This window comes from Leucopleurus acutus (genome assembly GCF_964270905.1).
Source record: "Leucopleurus acutus genome assembly, chromosome: 7".
Taxonomy (NCBI): Eukaryota; Metazoa; Chordata; class Mammalia; order Artiodactyla; family Delphinidae; genus Leucopleurus; species Leucopleurus acutus.
The window spans coordinates 68,322,191-68,337,911 of NC_139150.1; the positions used below are offsets into that span (position 1 = coordinate 68,322,191).

General features: G+C 35.1%; 1 protein-coding gene across 2 annotated transcripts in view; it reads left to right on the forward strand.

Moving 5' to 3' along the window:
* The window catches only part of DENND4C (DENN domain containing 4C), a 128,636-nt gene that overhangs the window by 99,119 nt on the left and 13,796 nt on the right, over positions 1-15,721 (forward strand). For both annotated transcript variants that reach the window (XM_082843594.1, XM_082843593.1), the window contains 5 exons: positions 3,884-4,061; positions 4,785-4,894; positions 5,199-5,374; positions 12,393-12,575; positions 13,406-13,601. In XM_082843594.1, coding sequence (XP_082699720.1) covers positions 3,884-4,061; positions 4,785-4,894; positions 5,199-5,374; positions 12,393-12,575; positions 13,406-13,601 — 843 coding nt within the window. The remainder of the gene's footprint in view (positions 1-3,883; positions 4,062-4,784; positions 4,895-5,198; positions 5,375-12,392; positions 12,576-13,405; positions 13,602-15,721) is intronic.

The window sequence follows — 15,721 nt, forward strand, 5'->3', positions numbered from 1 at the left end:
TAGGGGATGCAATCTGTAGATTTCTTTGGGTAGTATGGCCTTTTTTTTTGCGGTACGCGGGCCTCTCACTGTTGTGGCCTCTCCCATTGCGGAGCACAGGCTCCAGACGCATGGGCTCAGTGGCCATGGCTCACGGGCCCAGCCGCTCCGCGGCATGTGGGATCTTCCTGGACCAGGTCACGAACCCGTGTCCCCTGCATCGGCAGGTGGACTCTCAACCACTGCGCCACCAGGGACGCCCCTGTGTGGCCATTTTAATAATAATGATTCTTCCAATCCAAGAGCATGGGAATATCTTTCCATTTCTTTTAATCATTTTCACTTTCCTTTATCAATGTTTTATAGTTTTCAGTGTATAGGTCTTTAACCTCCTTGATTAAGTTTATTCCTAGGTTTTTTTTTTCTTTTGATGCAGTTTTAAATGGGATTTTTTTTTAAATGGGATTTTAACTTTCTGATATTTCATTATTAGTGTATAGAAATGCAGCAGATTGCTGTATATTAATCTTGTATCCTTCAGCCTTGCTGAATTCATTTATTCTAAAAGTTTTTGGGTGGGGACTTTAGGGTTCTCTGTATAGAGTATCATGTCATCTGCAGTCCCTTCCAATTTGGATACCCTTTTTTCCCTTGTTTGATAACTTTGGCTAGTACTTCCAATACTATGTTAAATAGAAGGGGTGTGAGTAGGCATCCTTGTCTTGTTCCTTAATTTAACTGGAAAGCTTTCATCTTTTCACCATTATTATGTTGGCTGTGGGTTTGTCATAAATGGCCTTTATTACGTTGAGATATGTTCCTTCTGTACTCACTTTGATGAGAGTTCTTATGATGAATGGATGTTGAATTTTGTCAAATACTTTTTCAGCATCTATTGAAATGATCATGTGGTTTTTGTCTTTCTTTTTGTTAGTGCCGTGTGCCACATTAATGGATTTGCATATGTTGAACCATCCTTGTGTCCCCAGAATAAGTCCAGCTTGATCATGGTGTATGATCCTTTCTATATGTTGTTTGATTTGGTTTGCTAATACTTTGATGAGGATTTTTGCATGTATATTCATCAAGAATATTGGTCTGTAATTTTCACTTTTTGTAGTATCTTTGTCTGGTTTTGGTATCAGGGTAATAGTGGCCTCGTAGAATGAGTTTGGGAGTGTTTCATCCTCTTTAATAATTTGGAATAGTATTAGAAGGATAGGTTTTAGCTCTTCTTTACATGTTTGGTAGAATTCCCCAGTGAAGCTGTCTGGTCCTAGGCTTTTGTTTGCAGGTAGTTTTGTTATTGGCAATTCTATTTCACTTCTAGTAATTGGTCTCTTCAAATTGTCTATTTCTTCTTGACTCGGTCTTGGCTGGCTGTATGTTTCTAGAAATTTGTCTATTTCTTCTGTGTTGCCCGATGTGTTGGGATATAAATGTTCTTAGTATTCTCTTATGAGTTTTTGTATTTCTGTATTATTTGTTATTTCTACTCTACTCTTTTCATTTCTTATTTTGTTTATTTGGGTCCTCTCTCTTCTTCTTGGTGAGCCTGGCTAGAGGTTTGTCCATTTTGTTTATCTTTTCAAAATACTGGCTCTTAGTTTCATTGATCTTTTCTATTATTTTTTTAACCTCTGTTTTATTTCCTCTCTGATCTTTATTATTTCCTTCCTTCTGCTGACTTTGGGCTTTGTTCTTCTTTTTCTAATTCTTTTAGGTGGTAGGCTAAGTTGTTTGAGATTTTCCTTGTGTCTTGAAAGAAGGCCTGTCTTACTGTGAATTTCCCTCTTAGAACTGCTTTTGCAGGATCCTTTAGGTTTTATAAAGTTATGTTTTACTTTTCATTTGTCCCAAGGTGTTTTCTGATTTCTTTGATTTTAGCATTGGCCCATTGGTTTTTTTAGTAGCATGTTGTTTAGTCTCCATGTGTTTGTTCTTTTCCCATTTTTCTTTCTCTAGTTGATTTCTAGTTTCATACTGTTTTGGTCAGAAAGGATACGTGGTGTAATTTCTATCCTCTTAGATTTTTTGAGGCTTTTTTGTGACTTAGTATGTGGTCTTCCCTGGTGAATGTTCCATGTGCACTTGAAAAATGTGCATTCTACAGAATAGAATGTGTATTCTGCTGGTTTTGGATGTAATGTCCTTTAGAGATCAGTTAAGTCCAACTCGTCTATTGTGTCCTTTAGGACCTCTGTTGCCTTATTGATTTTTCTGTCTGGATGATCTGTCCATTGATGTCAGTAGGGTGTTAAAGTCTCCTACTGTTATTGTATTAGTGTCAATTTCTCCCTTTGTGTCTTTGCTTTATTTATTTAGGTGCTCCTGAATTGGGTGCATATATGTTAATGACTTTAAGATCCTCTTTTTGTATTGATCCCTTTATCATTATATAATGCCCTTCTTGTCTTTTGTTATATAGCCTTTGAAAAACTGCTAATCCTTTTAAAAAATCATCATAAAGAGAATTAATCATAATATCTTTTTGTGAAAATAGGAGTGGGCAAATTTTATATTTAAAGAACTTAGAAGGTCAGTTAAGGAAAGACAAAATAAGCTAACTTCAAAAGCATCTTAACCTGGAATTATATTTAAAACAAACAAAAAAAACAGTGTGAGCCATTTCACTTTTGAAATTTTATCTAGCAGTGTTAAATAAAAAGCTTTCTACAGAGTAATTTGGACTTGGAATATATGACTGTAAATTCCAGGTGGTTGCAGATCTTAATCTTTCTTTTCTTTTCATTACTATCGCCCTAGTACCATTGACTGCAAAGGCAAATAGGATATACCTAATAAATACTTTCAAGTGAAGGAATGAATAAAAAGTCTGTAAAATATTCATAACTTTTATCCAGAATTTAAGAAAATATTTAGGGATATGTGTAAAAATAGCTCAAGTGAATTCAGCAGTGTAACTCATAAAATTTACAGGATTCTGAATGTTTAAGCAGTAGAGGATTTACTAAATTCTTAATAATACATCAGTAAATCAGATTAGGTTGCAGGGATTTAAATAATGTAGAAGATTTAATGATAAACTACATGAGAAGAATGGGATAAAAAGATTCTATTTTGTAAAAACGTATTATGTATGCGTATTTTTGACTAGAAGGATATACATCAAGATTTTTACTGCACTCTGTGGATGTTGATATTATAAGTGTTTTAGTTCCTGTTTTGCATATCTAATTTTAAAAAATCATTTAATATGGTTTTATAACAAGGAAGACACAAGTTTTTCTCCTTTAAAGCAAAAATTAAAAAGGAAACTGCTTATTGAAATGTTTTCTATCTAAAGCATCAACAATCACTTATAGTGGTTAAGAACTACAGTGTTCAGAACTTTGTTCATGTTTTATTCCTCTAATAATGATGGTTGTTATTCAGAATAATCATATTGCCAGCTAAAATTCTCACCACAACCTTATTTTAATGTACTTATCCACATTTTTCAGACAATATAATTAAAAGTTATGGAAGTTAAGTAATTTCTGCAAGGTCACATACCTAGTATGTGAAGGGGGGCCAAGAACACAATCTGGCTGACTCTTGGAAGCCCCTACTCTACTTGGACTGGGGTCTCTGATTACACTGGGCATAGTGAGCATCTAGAGTTCCTTCATTTTATAATTTTGAATATTGGAATGAACCCCACACTCCTAATATACACTAGGAGCACAGCATAATCTTAAAGCATAGGTCATTGCTTGAATGTCCTAGAGTATGGAAGAGAAATTCCAAATAACAGAAAGAGTTCATGGTTTTGAAACATATGATGATGATGATTTATTTAAGAATTATAGATGAGTTTAATTCTGAAAAGGGTAGAGTGAATATATTCTCATTGGGGAAGGTATTACTTATGTATGTGGGATTTTATTCTTTTCAATTAAAGGAGGAAACAAAGAGAGATTACAGCTTCCCAGCTGGCCTTGAAGACCATATTTTAGGAGAGAATATATCACCTAACACGAGTATCTCAGGGCTGGTCCCTAGTGAACTTACCCAGAGCAACACAAGCCTTGGCAGTAGCAGCAGCAGTGGAGATGTAGGTAAACTGCATTACTCACCAGGTAAGGGGAAGGATCGTCCTTTCTTCTAATTTATAGAAAATTAATTTTTAATTTATGCCCATACTTCTTCCTCCCTGCACCACACACACAGTAAGCCCCATTTGTTGAGAGGATCTGATATAGTCACACCATATTATCACTGTTATTTTATATGATCTACAAGTACTGTAGGCACCCACTGAGTTTATTTTTAGTTATGTACATTTATGGATTCTATCATTAGTTCTCAAACTTTAGGGTGTCTCAGAATCACTTGGGGAATTTGTTTAAAAGTATATACAAGTATCGAAGCCCTAGGTTAAAACTTTTGAGACTTAATCTGTGGGATGGGACCTTCAGAATGTATATTTTTGACCAGCTCTCCAGGTGAATCAGATATTTACTAGAGTTGGAGGATTTCTGTGTTATATCACTGAAATTTCCTAGTTCTGTGTTATTTTTTAAAATTGTAATTTTATTCATTTTCTCCAACTTTCTATTATGAAAAATTTCAAATAAATTTCAAATATCCTAAAAAGTTGAAAGTTGAGAGAATCATATAGTGAACAATCATATGTTCTCTATCTAGATTTAGTTAACTGTTGTTAACCTTTCCTCTGTGTATGTACATAAGTACATTTTGATACTAAACCGTTTGAAGATAAATTGCAGACTTCATGATATTTCCCCCTAAGTATGCATTTCCAAAGAATAAGGACATTTATGATGTTTACTTCTCTCTAGGTGAAATTCCATTTCCAAGAGGCATAAAAGGGCAGGACTTTGAAAAGTCAGATCATGGTTCTTCTCAAAACACCAGCATGTCCAGCATCTATCAGAATTGTGCAATGGAGGTAAAAGTTCTATATTCTGTCCATGATAAAGTGGCTGTAAACATATTTTTATTTCAGAATGGCATTTAACAGAATTCTGTACCTTTTTGGACAGAATAATAAAATAAGTCATTTTGTTGAATTTGCTTGATATCTTATGTAAACAAGGCAATAAACTGGTAGTTTTACCTATGAAGTAATTGAACTGTTATTCCAAGTGTGATCAACAAAATAAATACAATTCTATGTTTGTCTCAAGAGGATGGCCTATTAAGACTGATTTTCACTGTGGAGGTTCTCAGTATGTGTACTTTTCTGCTCTTAGGTTTTGATGTCAAGTTGTTCACAGTGCAGAGCTTGTGGAGCTTTAGTTTATGATGAAGAAATTATGGCTGGATGGACGGCAGATGATTCAAACTTGAATACAACCTGTCCCTTCTGTAAAAGCAACTTCTTGCCTCTTCTCAACATAGAATTTAAGGACTTGAGAGGCTCTGCAAGGTTAGTATTGTAAAAGTTCCCTTAAAGAGGTAAGCGTCCCCCAAGAGGCATGACTCCTGGGGGAAAAGTGAAATAGTCATGGTATGCTCCAGGTGTTCCTTTCCTCGCCCTCCTGCACTTTCAGTATTTGAGTAGAAAATACTAATAATGTAGGAGACCGCTTTTCCATTTTATTTAACAAATGATTATCAGTAGTAGTTAATTCTCGGAGCTAAACTTTATAAATTATATAATTATTACATAGATTATATAATTATTATAGATAATTCCGAACTCTAATGTTAGTCATTATTTTAATATTTCTGCCTCGATGACCTTGATTATGTGTTCTGGAGCCGCCCCCGCCCCACCCCCCAAAAAAAGGTGGAAGGGGTTTTAACTCTTCTCTTAACTTTGTTGCCCCTTTATGTTGGTGCTCTGTACTGTGAAATGACCGAATTCTACGCATTGGAAAGGAGAGGCTGATCTATGATCAGTCATTAAGTAATTGAGAGTTTGGTAACTATATGCTGACTTAAAGTACTTATACTTAATATTCTATTTGCTTTATGGAACAAACTACCTTTATCTACTTTTTAAAAATTTCCAATCACAGAGGTGTCTCCTATTTTTCCTGTTAGCTTCAGTGTGGAGCTGAGTGAAAGCATACTCTAATTCCTGATGCACTGTCATCATTGGTTTGTGCAAGGGCCCTCTTTTATTATCTTCCTCCCCTCACCATTCCCACTCTTATTATTTTACCCAACAAAAACATTGATCCCGCTGTGTGTGATAAATCCTTGAATATATAACCTTATAAATAATATTGTTTTGCATGATTATGTATTTTTAACGTACATGATTAGAATGATGCTGAAAATCTCTATTTATTTTTATTACTCAGTTTAAAATCTGAGTTGCTATATGTACATCTAATTTATTCTTTTTCTCCTATAGGAAGTTAATACCTCATTTTACTTGGATATTTCAGTTGCTTCCAGTTCTCTGTTACTGTAAACATCACTGTACTGTTGCAGTACACTGCAAAATATATGTCCCCTTCTGGACTTATGAAGTAATTTCTTTCAGAATAATAGTCTTAGGAGTGAGATCATTGGGTTTTTTCCATACATGATTTCAATAAACACTGGAAGATTGCTTCCCAGATGGCTACACTCCTACTTGTAGTGCCCCAAAACTCTCATTTCTGTACATCCTTACCAGCATTTGGTATGATCACTTTTCTGATTTTGTGCTCTAATGATATAAAGTAGTATCTCATTTTTGTTTGAATATCTCTGAATATTAGTGAGTTTGGATATCTCTTCATATGCTGGTTAGTTATTCCAGCATTTTCTATGAATTGCTTGTTTATATCCTTTGTCAATTTTTTAAAGATTTATTTTTTTAATGAGGTAACATTGGTTTATAATGTTTTATAAGTTTCATGTGTACATTTTATTTCTACTTCTATATACACTACAGCGTGCTCAACACCAATAATTTAGTTTCCATCTGTCACCATATAGTTGATGCTCTTTATCCATTCCATCCTCCCTACCCCTCCTTCACCCTCTGATAAGCACTACTCTGTTCTCATGTTTGTTTTTCTTTGGTTGGGTTTGTTCATTTATTTTGGGTTTTTGTTTTTTATATTCCAGCTATGAATGAAATCATGGTATTTGTCTTTCTTCATCTGAAGTATTTCACTTAGCGTGATACCCTCAAGGTCCATCCATGTTGTTGCAAATGGCAAATTTTCATCTTTTTTATGGCTAAGTAGTATTCCATTGTGTATATATACCACAGCTTGTTTACCCATTCATCGTTGATGGGCATCTAGGTTGTTTCCATGTCTTGGCTGTTGTAAATAATGCTGCAATGAACATAGGGGTGCATGTACCTTTTTGAATTAATGTTTTTGTACTCTTAGGATAAATACCCAGAACTGGGCTGGACCATGTGGTAGTTTCATTCCTAATTTTTTCAAGGAATCTCCATACTGTTTTCCATAGCGGCTGCACCAGTTTACATTTCCCACCAGCAGTGTATGAAGGTCCCCTTTCTGCACATCCTCACCAACACTTGTTATTTCTTGACTTTTTGATAATACCCATTCTAACAGAAATGAAGTGATATCATACTTTGGTTTTGATTTGCATTTCTTGATGATGATGTTAATGTGGTTTTTTGTTCAGCATCTTTCATGTGCCTGTTGGCCATCTGGATGTCTTCTTTGGAAAAATGTCTGTTCAGCTCCTCTGCCCATTTTTTAATTGGGTTGTTTGTTTTTTTGATACTGAATTGTATGGGTTCTTTATATAATTTGAGTATTACCTCCTTATCAGATATATCATTTGCAAATATTTTCTCCCATTCAGTAGATTGTTGGTTTGTTTTGCTGATGGTTTCCTTTGCTGTGCAGAAGCTTTTTAGTTTGATGCAGTCCCATTTGTTTATTTTTGCTTTGTTGCCTTTGCCTGAGGAGACATATTTAAAAAGACATTGCTAAGACTCATGTTAAAGATTATACTGTTTATATTTTCTTTTAGGAGTTTTGTGGTCTTGAAGTCTTTAATCCATTTTGAGTTGACTTTTGTGTGTGGTGTGAGATAGTGGTCTAGTTTCATATTTTTGCATGTGGCTGTCCAGTTTTCCCAACGCCATTTATTAAAGACACTATTCTTTCTCCATTGAATGTTCTTTGCTCCTTTGTTGTAAATTAATTGTCCATGTATGCCGGGGTTCATTTCTGGGCTATCAGTTCTGTTCCATTGATTTTGTTTTTTGGCTGCGTTTGGTCTCCATTGCTGCACGCAGGCTTTCTCTAATTGCTGCAAGCGGGGGCTACTCTTTGATGCAGTGCAAGGGCTTCTTATTGCAGTGGCTTCTTTTGTTGTGGAGCACAGGTTCTAACCGCGCGGGCTTCAGTAGTTGCAGCACTGGGGCTCCGTAGTTATGGCAGTTGTGGCTTGCGGGCTCTAGAGCACAGGCTCAGTAGTTGTGGTGCACAGGCTTAGTTGCTCCGTGGCATGTGGGATCTTCCCAGACCAGAGCTCAAACCCTTGTCCCCTGCATTGGCAGGCAGATTCTTAACCACTGTGCCACCAGGGAAGTCCCTGTTACATTGATTTTTATATCTGTTTTTCTGCCAAACCAGGTTGTTTTGATTACTATGGCTTTGTAATATAGTTTGAAGTCAGAGAGTGTGATATCTCTAACGTTGTTCTTTTTTCTCAAGATTGCTTTGGCTCTTCAAGGTCTTTTGTGGTTCCAAATAAATATTATAATTTTTTGTTCCATTTATGTGAAAAATGTTCTTGGGATTTTGATAGGGATTGCCCTGAATCTGTAGATTGCTTTATGTAATATTTTTAAAATTAGGTAATTAAAAAATATAAACATTTTAACAATGTTAATTCCTCCAATCCATGAGCACAGAATATCTTTCCATTTATTTGTGTCTACAGTGTCTTTCAACAATGTCTTATAGTTTTCAGTATAGAGGTCTTTCAACTTGCTTAAATTTATTCCATTTATTTTATTCTTTTTGTGGTGATTGTAAATGGGATTGTTTTCTTAATTCCCCTTTCTCCTAGCTCATTGTTAGTATATAGAAATGCAACAGGTTTTTGTTGGTTTTGTACTGTGCAACTTCACTATATTCATTTATTACTCCTAATAGTTTTTTGGTAGATTCTTACGGCTTTTCTCTATATAAAATCATGTCATCAGCAAACAGTGAGTTTTACTTCTTCCTCTCCAATTTGGTTGCCTTTTATTTCTCTTGGCTAGTATCTGTGGCTGGGACTTATATACTGTGTTTCAGCTTCACCTTTGAGTATGATGTTAGCTGTGGGCTTGTCATATATGACCTTTATTATGTTGAGGTATGTTCCTTCTGTACCCACTTTGTGGAGAGTTTTTATCATAAATGGGTGTTGAATCTTGTCATCTGCTTTTTCTGCACCTACTGAGATGATCATATCATTTTTATCCTTCATTTTGTTAACGTATGTATCACATTGCTTGATTTGCAGATGTTGAACCATCTTTGCATCCCAGGGACAAATCCCACTTGATCACAGTATATGATCCTTTTAATGTATTGTTGGATTCGGTTTGTTAGTATTTTGTTGAGGATTTTTGCATCTATGTACATCGGAGATATTAGCCTGTAGTTTTTTCTTTGTGTGGTCTTTATCTGGTTTTGGTATCTGGGTGATGTTGGTCTCATAAAATGAGTTAGGAAGCACTCCCTCCTCTTGTATTTTTTGGTATAGTTTGAAAAGGACAGGTATTAAATCTGTAAATATTTGGTAGAATTTACCTGTGAAGTTGTCTGGTCCTGGTCTTGTTTTTTAGAAGCTTTTCAATTACTGCTTCAGTCTCTGTACTAGTGATCGATCAATTTGGATTTTCTCTTCATGATTCAGTCTTGGAAAGTTGTATGATTCCAAGAATTTGTCCATTTCTTCTAGGTTGTCCAATTTGTTGCCATATAGCTGTTTTCATATTCTTATAATCCTTTGTATTCCTGTGGTACCCACTGTTATTTTTTTCTTTTGTTGCTGATTTTATTTATCAGAGCCTTCTCTCTTTTTTTAGTGAGTCTAGCTAAAGATTTGTCAATTTTGTCTTATCTTTTCAAAGAACCAGCTCTTACTTTCACGGATCTTTTCTTTTGTCTTTTTAGTCTCTATTTCATTTATTCCCACTCTGATCTTTATTATTTCTTTCCTTCTACTGACTTGGGGCTTTGTTCATTCTTCTCTTTATTTTATTTTATTTTTGGCCACGCAGCACAGCTTGTGGGATCTTAGTTCCCCAAACAGGGATTGGGCCCTCGGCAGTGAGAGTGCAAGAGTCCTAACCACTGGGCCAGCAGGGAATTCCCGTCTTGAATATTCTTGCTAGTAATTCTCCGAAGAGAAATCATTAATTCTGATGTTATCCATTAATTTTCCACCTTATGATTTGTGCATTGGGAGTCTTGTTTTAAAAGTTATTTCCCATCTGTAGTACATGAAATTTTTTTCCTGAACGTTCTTCTGTTAGCTTTGTATTTTACTTGTGATATTTAGGTTTTAAGTCCATCTAAAGTCCACCTTTGTGTATTATTGTAGAGATCCAGCTTTATTTTTCTCCATATAATGAGCCAGTTTTACATCCTTCCTTCATTGATATACAGTGTCATCTTTATCATATATCAAGTTCCTATGTATACCTCATTCTGGTTCTCTGTTCTTTCTGTCAGTACTGTTATTATTTTTATTACTCTGTATTTATGATGTCTGGGTGGTAGGGTAAGTTCCCCCTTACGGAAATTTTTTTCTTATAGTTACTTATTTTTGCATATAAAATTTTAGAGTAACTTTGAGTTCCTTAAGAAAAAAAATCCAGCTGAAGTTTTTGTGGGATTGAATTAGATTTATAGATTTATTTGGGGGAAATGGACATCTTCAGTATTATTCTGCTATCTATGAGCATGGTATATATCTCCATTTTTTAGATATTCTTTTAATAGAGTTTTAAATTATTCTCCATATGTATATTTTGTAAAATTTTTTTAAAATTTCTTCATTTTATTTATTTTTGGCTGCATTGGGTCGTCATTGCTGCACGTGGGCTTTCTCTGGTTGTGGCGAGCGGGGGCTACTCTTCGTTGCAGTGTGCGTGCTTCTTATTGCAGTGGCTTCTCTTGTTGTGGAGCAGGGGCTCTAGGCGTGCGGGCTTCAGTAGTTGTGGCACACGGGCTCTAGAGTGCAGGCTCAGTAGTTGTGGCGCACGGGCTTAGTTGCTCCACAGCATGTGGGATCTTCCCAGACCAGGGCTCAAATCCATGTCCCCTGCATTGGCAGGCGGATTCTTAACCACTGTGCCACCAGGGAAGCCCTCTCCATAAGTTTTGTACTTTTTTTGTTAATTGTGTTTCTTAAGCTTTTGTGGTAAGTACCTTATTTTATATTCTAATTGAATATAAAGGAGCATTATTGATTTTCCCCCCTAGGATGTCATTATGGAAGATTTCCAACTGACAGCCAAGTTTAAAGATCTTCTTTTTTACAGTAATACCCAAATATATAGCCCTGCATTCTACAATTAATGTTTTACTTTACTTGCTTTATGTATCCCTCCATCCATCCACCAATCCATCTTACATTTTTATTCATTTAAAATAAGATGTAGATGGGGAATTCCCTGGCTGTCTAGTGATTAGAGCTCTGCGCTTCCACTGCAGGGGGTACGGGTTTGATCCCTGGTCGGGAAACTAAAATCCCACATGCCCTGCGGTGCGGCCAAAAAAAAAAAAAAAAGAAGAAGAAGATGAAGACGTTAAATCACTTTTCCCACAAAGACTTGAGCGTTCATATAATTAACTAGAGTTCAGTATTTATTCAGTTTTTTTCATTTAAGGTAAATTTGATTTGTGCAAAACAAACCCTTACCAAGATAGAGAACATTACTATCACTTTAGAAAGCTCTCTTAATGTCCCTTGTAAGGTGAAACCCTCACCCCATCCCCACCCAGAAGGAGAAAGAGAGAGAAAGATGAAAATAAAATTCTGAATGAATAGAGTGGAGAGGAAATGACTAGAGACAAAAATGGAGATTCATAAGGGGGAAAGGGTATATAAACAATCATAGGTTAATACGTGTTAAAATGCTGTTCCTTTTTTTTAACTAAGAAAATTAAGGAAATATTTTGCTTTCCATCTTCCTTCATAGCTTTCTTTAGAGTCTCTCAAAAACTGAAGGCATCTAATATTGAACTATAATGACCTGCTCTAGACCTTTTCATTTGAAAAGTTTGGGACAAGAGAGGAAGAGAGAATGAGAGCAGGAGTGTGAGTTTTGTGTGTGTGTGTGTGTGTGTGTGTGTGTGTGTGTGTGTGTTTGAAATAGGCAGTATTTCTATGGATTTGTATAACTCATTAATAACTATTTTACCATAAAGTGATTCTAAATATGATGAAATTTAGAGGATTCTGGGATTTTTAAAGACTTTTTTGTTTTTTTTGGACTGATCCATATTTAGCTTTTTCCTGAAACCAAGTACCTCTGGTGACAGTTTACAAAGTGGAAGCATTACACTGGCAAGTGAACCTTTGGAACACAAACACATATCCAGTTCAGCAGAACCTGACCTGATCAACTTTATGGATTTCCCAAAACATAATCAGACCATAACTGAAGAAACAAGCTCTGCAGTTGAATCAAGGTACCAGGGGTTCAGAGAAATCTTCATTAAAAATTGGGTACCCTAGTAAAAATTCCATCTTTAAATACAACCTGGCTTACATAGGCATAAGCTCTGGCATTTTAAGAATTTAACCTTAAATGTTTACTACCATATATTGTTTAAATATCTAATGAATGGATCTGATGATAAATCATTTTTAATACTGTGTTTAATGTTTTACAGTGGTCTTTTACAAAAATGAACTTTTCAACAGTAAAAAGTATTTTCCCCTTCAGTGTAGTCATTGTCAGTTTCCAGACACATACTCTCTTTACAGTGAAGTATACCTTTTACTCTTAAATATTGAGTCAAACATTTTTTGAGAGCCTACTGTATGCTAAGCATTATGCTAAACACTAAAAATTAAAAAGTAAATAAAATCTGACCTCTGTCCTTAGGTGGATCATGGCCTGGTAGAGATTAAATACTTGGCAATGAATCTACATTACTTACTTATTTACATGCATTATACATGTAAGGTGATGTATAAGTGATTTTGTTTAATAAAGATGAAATAATTTTTGAACAAGGCAACTGAATGGGCACTTAATCTTTTTAAAATAATACCATAATACCTGATATATACCATATATATCCTCTTCCTACCCTTCATCAGATCATCCACTCCATCCTGTTTTTCTGACCAGTTTTACAAAAATACCTGAAGAAAATTTAATTCTTATAAGGCAGTACTGAGTCTTCTCAGATATATTCAGCACATTCAAAATTCATTGTAGAAAATAGTCAAGCTCTACAGATTGATTGTTTCACACAATCTAACCACAGCATTTCTTCTTCATTTTTTTAAGTGATGAAATAATGAAAGCCAGTGGAGATGTCCAAACTATGAAAATTTCATCTGTGCCTAATAGTTTATCAAAACGAAATGTATCTTTGACTAGAAGTCACAGTGTTGGAGGTCCCTTGCAAAATATGGACTTTTCCCAGAGACCGTTTCATGGCATTTCAACAGTTAGTCTTCCAAACAGTCTGCAGGAAATTGTGGTATGTAACAGCATTATAATTATACTGTGTGTTCGTGTAAGTATTTATTAAAACAGCATGTAATTCTTCTGTAGTAGGTTTATTTTAATCACATGAAAAGTGATAAGAATTTTTCATAAGCAGACTAAGAACTTTAGAATTTCAAATATGTACACAAATAAACAAGAGTGTAATGAGTCCCTCTGACACATCATCCAGCGTCAGTAATTTTCAGCTTATGACCATTTTTCTTTCATGTATATACTCATTCAGTTCTTCCGTAGATCCATTTGAAGCAGATTTCAAACATCATATATTCCATTTGTAAATATTTCAGTATTTATCTCTAAAAGATAAGGACTCTTAGATATACAATGTCCTTATCAGACCCAAAAAATAACAAATAATATCAGGTTATTCAATCTTTGTTCAAATTTCTTTTTTTTTTAATTGAAGTATAGTTGCTTTACAATGTTGTGTTAGTTTCTACTGTACAGCAAAGTGAAGTAGAGTTCCCTGTGCTATACAGCAGGTTTGTTCAAATTTCTAATGGTCTCAAAAATGTCAAGTTGTGTGTTTTGTAGTTTGAGGAATCAGGATCAAATAAGGTCCATGCTTCATAATTGGTTAATCTGGTTTTATTAGTCTTTTAAAATCTGTAGACTCTTTTTTTCCCTTGTAATTTATTCCCTTGCAATTTATTTGTTGATTACAACCCTGTAAATTGGTAATTACAGCTAGAAGCTTGATCAGATTCAGGGTTTTCTTGTTCTTTTTTTCATTTGTTTATTTTTATAAGAGCGCTTCATCAGTAGTGGTATGTCCCTCCAATAGGAGACACGAACTATCTTTGTGATGTTAGCAGCTATTAACGCCTCAATGCCTAGATCAAGTTGTCCATTTGGAGCTATAAAATGATGATAGTCTAATTCTGTCATCTTCTTTATTATATGAAATATATCTGTAAAGAGAAACTAACCCCATGGCTTTTGTCTGGTTTTCCAAAGATGCAATTTATGATGGAAAGGCAAAATAAATATTTGGTTTTGTTTTCCTTTTATTTATCAATTTTCAAAGTAACAAGTTGGGTTCCTAGCATTCTCCAAGGTGATCCATTATCTGGGGCGATAGGGTATTATTATGAACTCATTGGTTTAAACATTTATGTTTATATCCATTGCTGTTGTTATCCTTATTGATGCTTATATTATTCCTTCTTTGGTCAGCTAGAAGCCTCTACAGGTTGGTGCCTTAATCCTTTTGACACAACTCTGGTAGCCTTTCTATAATTTTTTTTAAAGCTTCCTTGCTTTCTTATATTGCAAGATGTTTCATGCTCATGTTATATATTTCCTTCTCCAGACCTAGAAGCAGCCATTTCTTTAAGAAACCTGGTTCTTTTTACAGGAAAACAGTATTTGGAGACCTCAATCTGGGCACTATGGGTACTTATTAATACTGGTCATAAACATTTTATTCTGACTATAATATGCACAACTTACAAAGTCTAGGTTGGGGTTTTTTTAATTCATTATTTCATTTGATTTATAAAGTTGCTCTTTAGTTTTTGTTGCAATCAAATGTAAGAACAACCTAGATATAGTTTTAAAAAGAGTCAAGATTAATACAGGGACTTCCGTGGTGGTGCAGTGATTAAGAATCTGCCTGCCAATGCAGGGGACACGGGTTCAATCCCTGGTCCCAGAAGATCCCACATGTCACGGAGCAACTAAGCCCATGCACCGCAACTACTGAGCCTGCGCTCTAGAGCCCACGTGCCACAACTACTGAAGCCTGCGTGCCTAGAGCCCGTGCTCCACAACAAGAGAAGCCACCGCAATGAGAAGCCCACACACCACAATGAAGAGTAGCCCCCACGTGCCGCAACTAGAGAAAGCTCATGTGCAGCAACGAAGACCCAACACAGCCAAAATAAATAAATTAATTAATTCATTCATTATTTTAAAAAAGTATTAACACAAAAATTGCATCATCTGTTTAGAGTTTTAAGCGGAAGATAGTCACATATTTTTTGGTATCATCATTATAAAACATCAGAAATGCAAGTATTTCTTATAAAAAATTGAAAAGGAAAAAGTCAGACCTACATAGGCCATTGCTGTTAATGTGATAGACAAAAT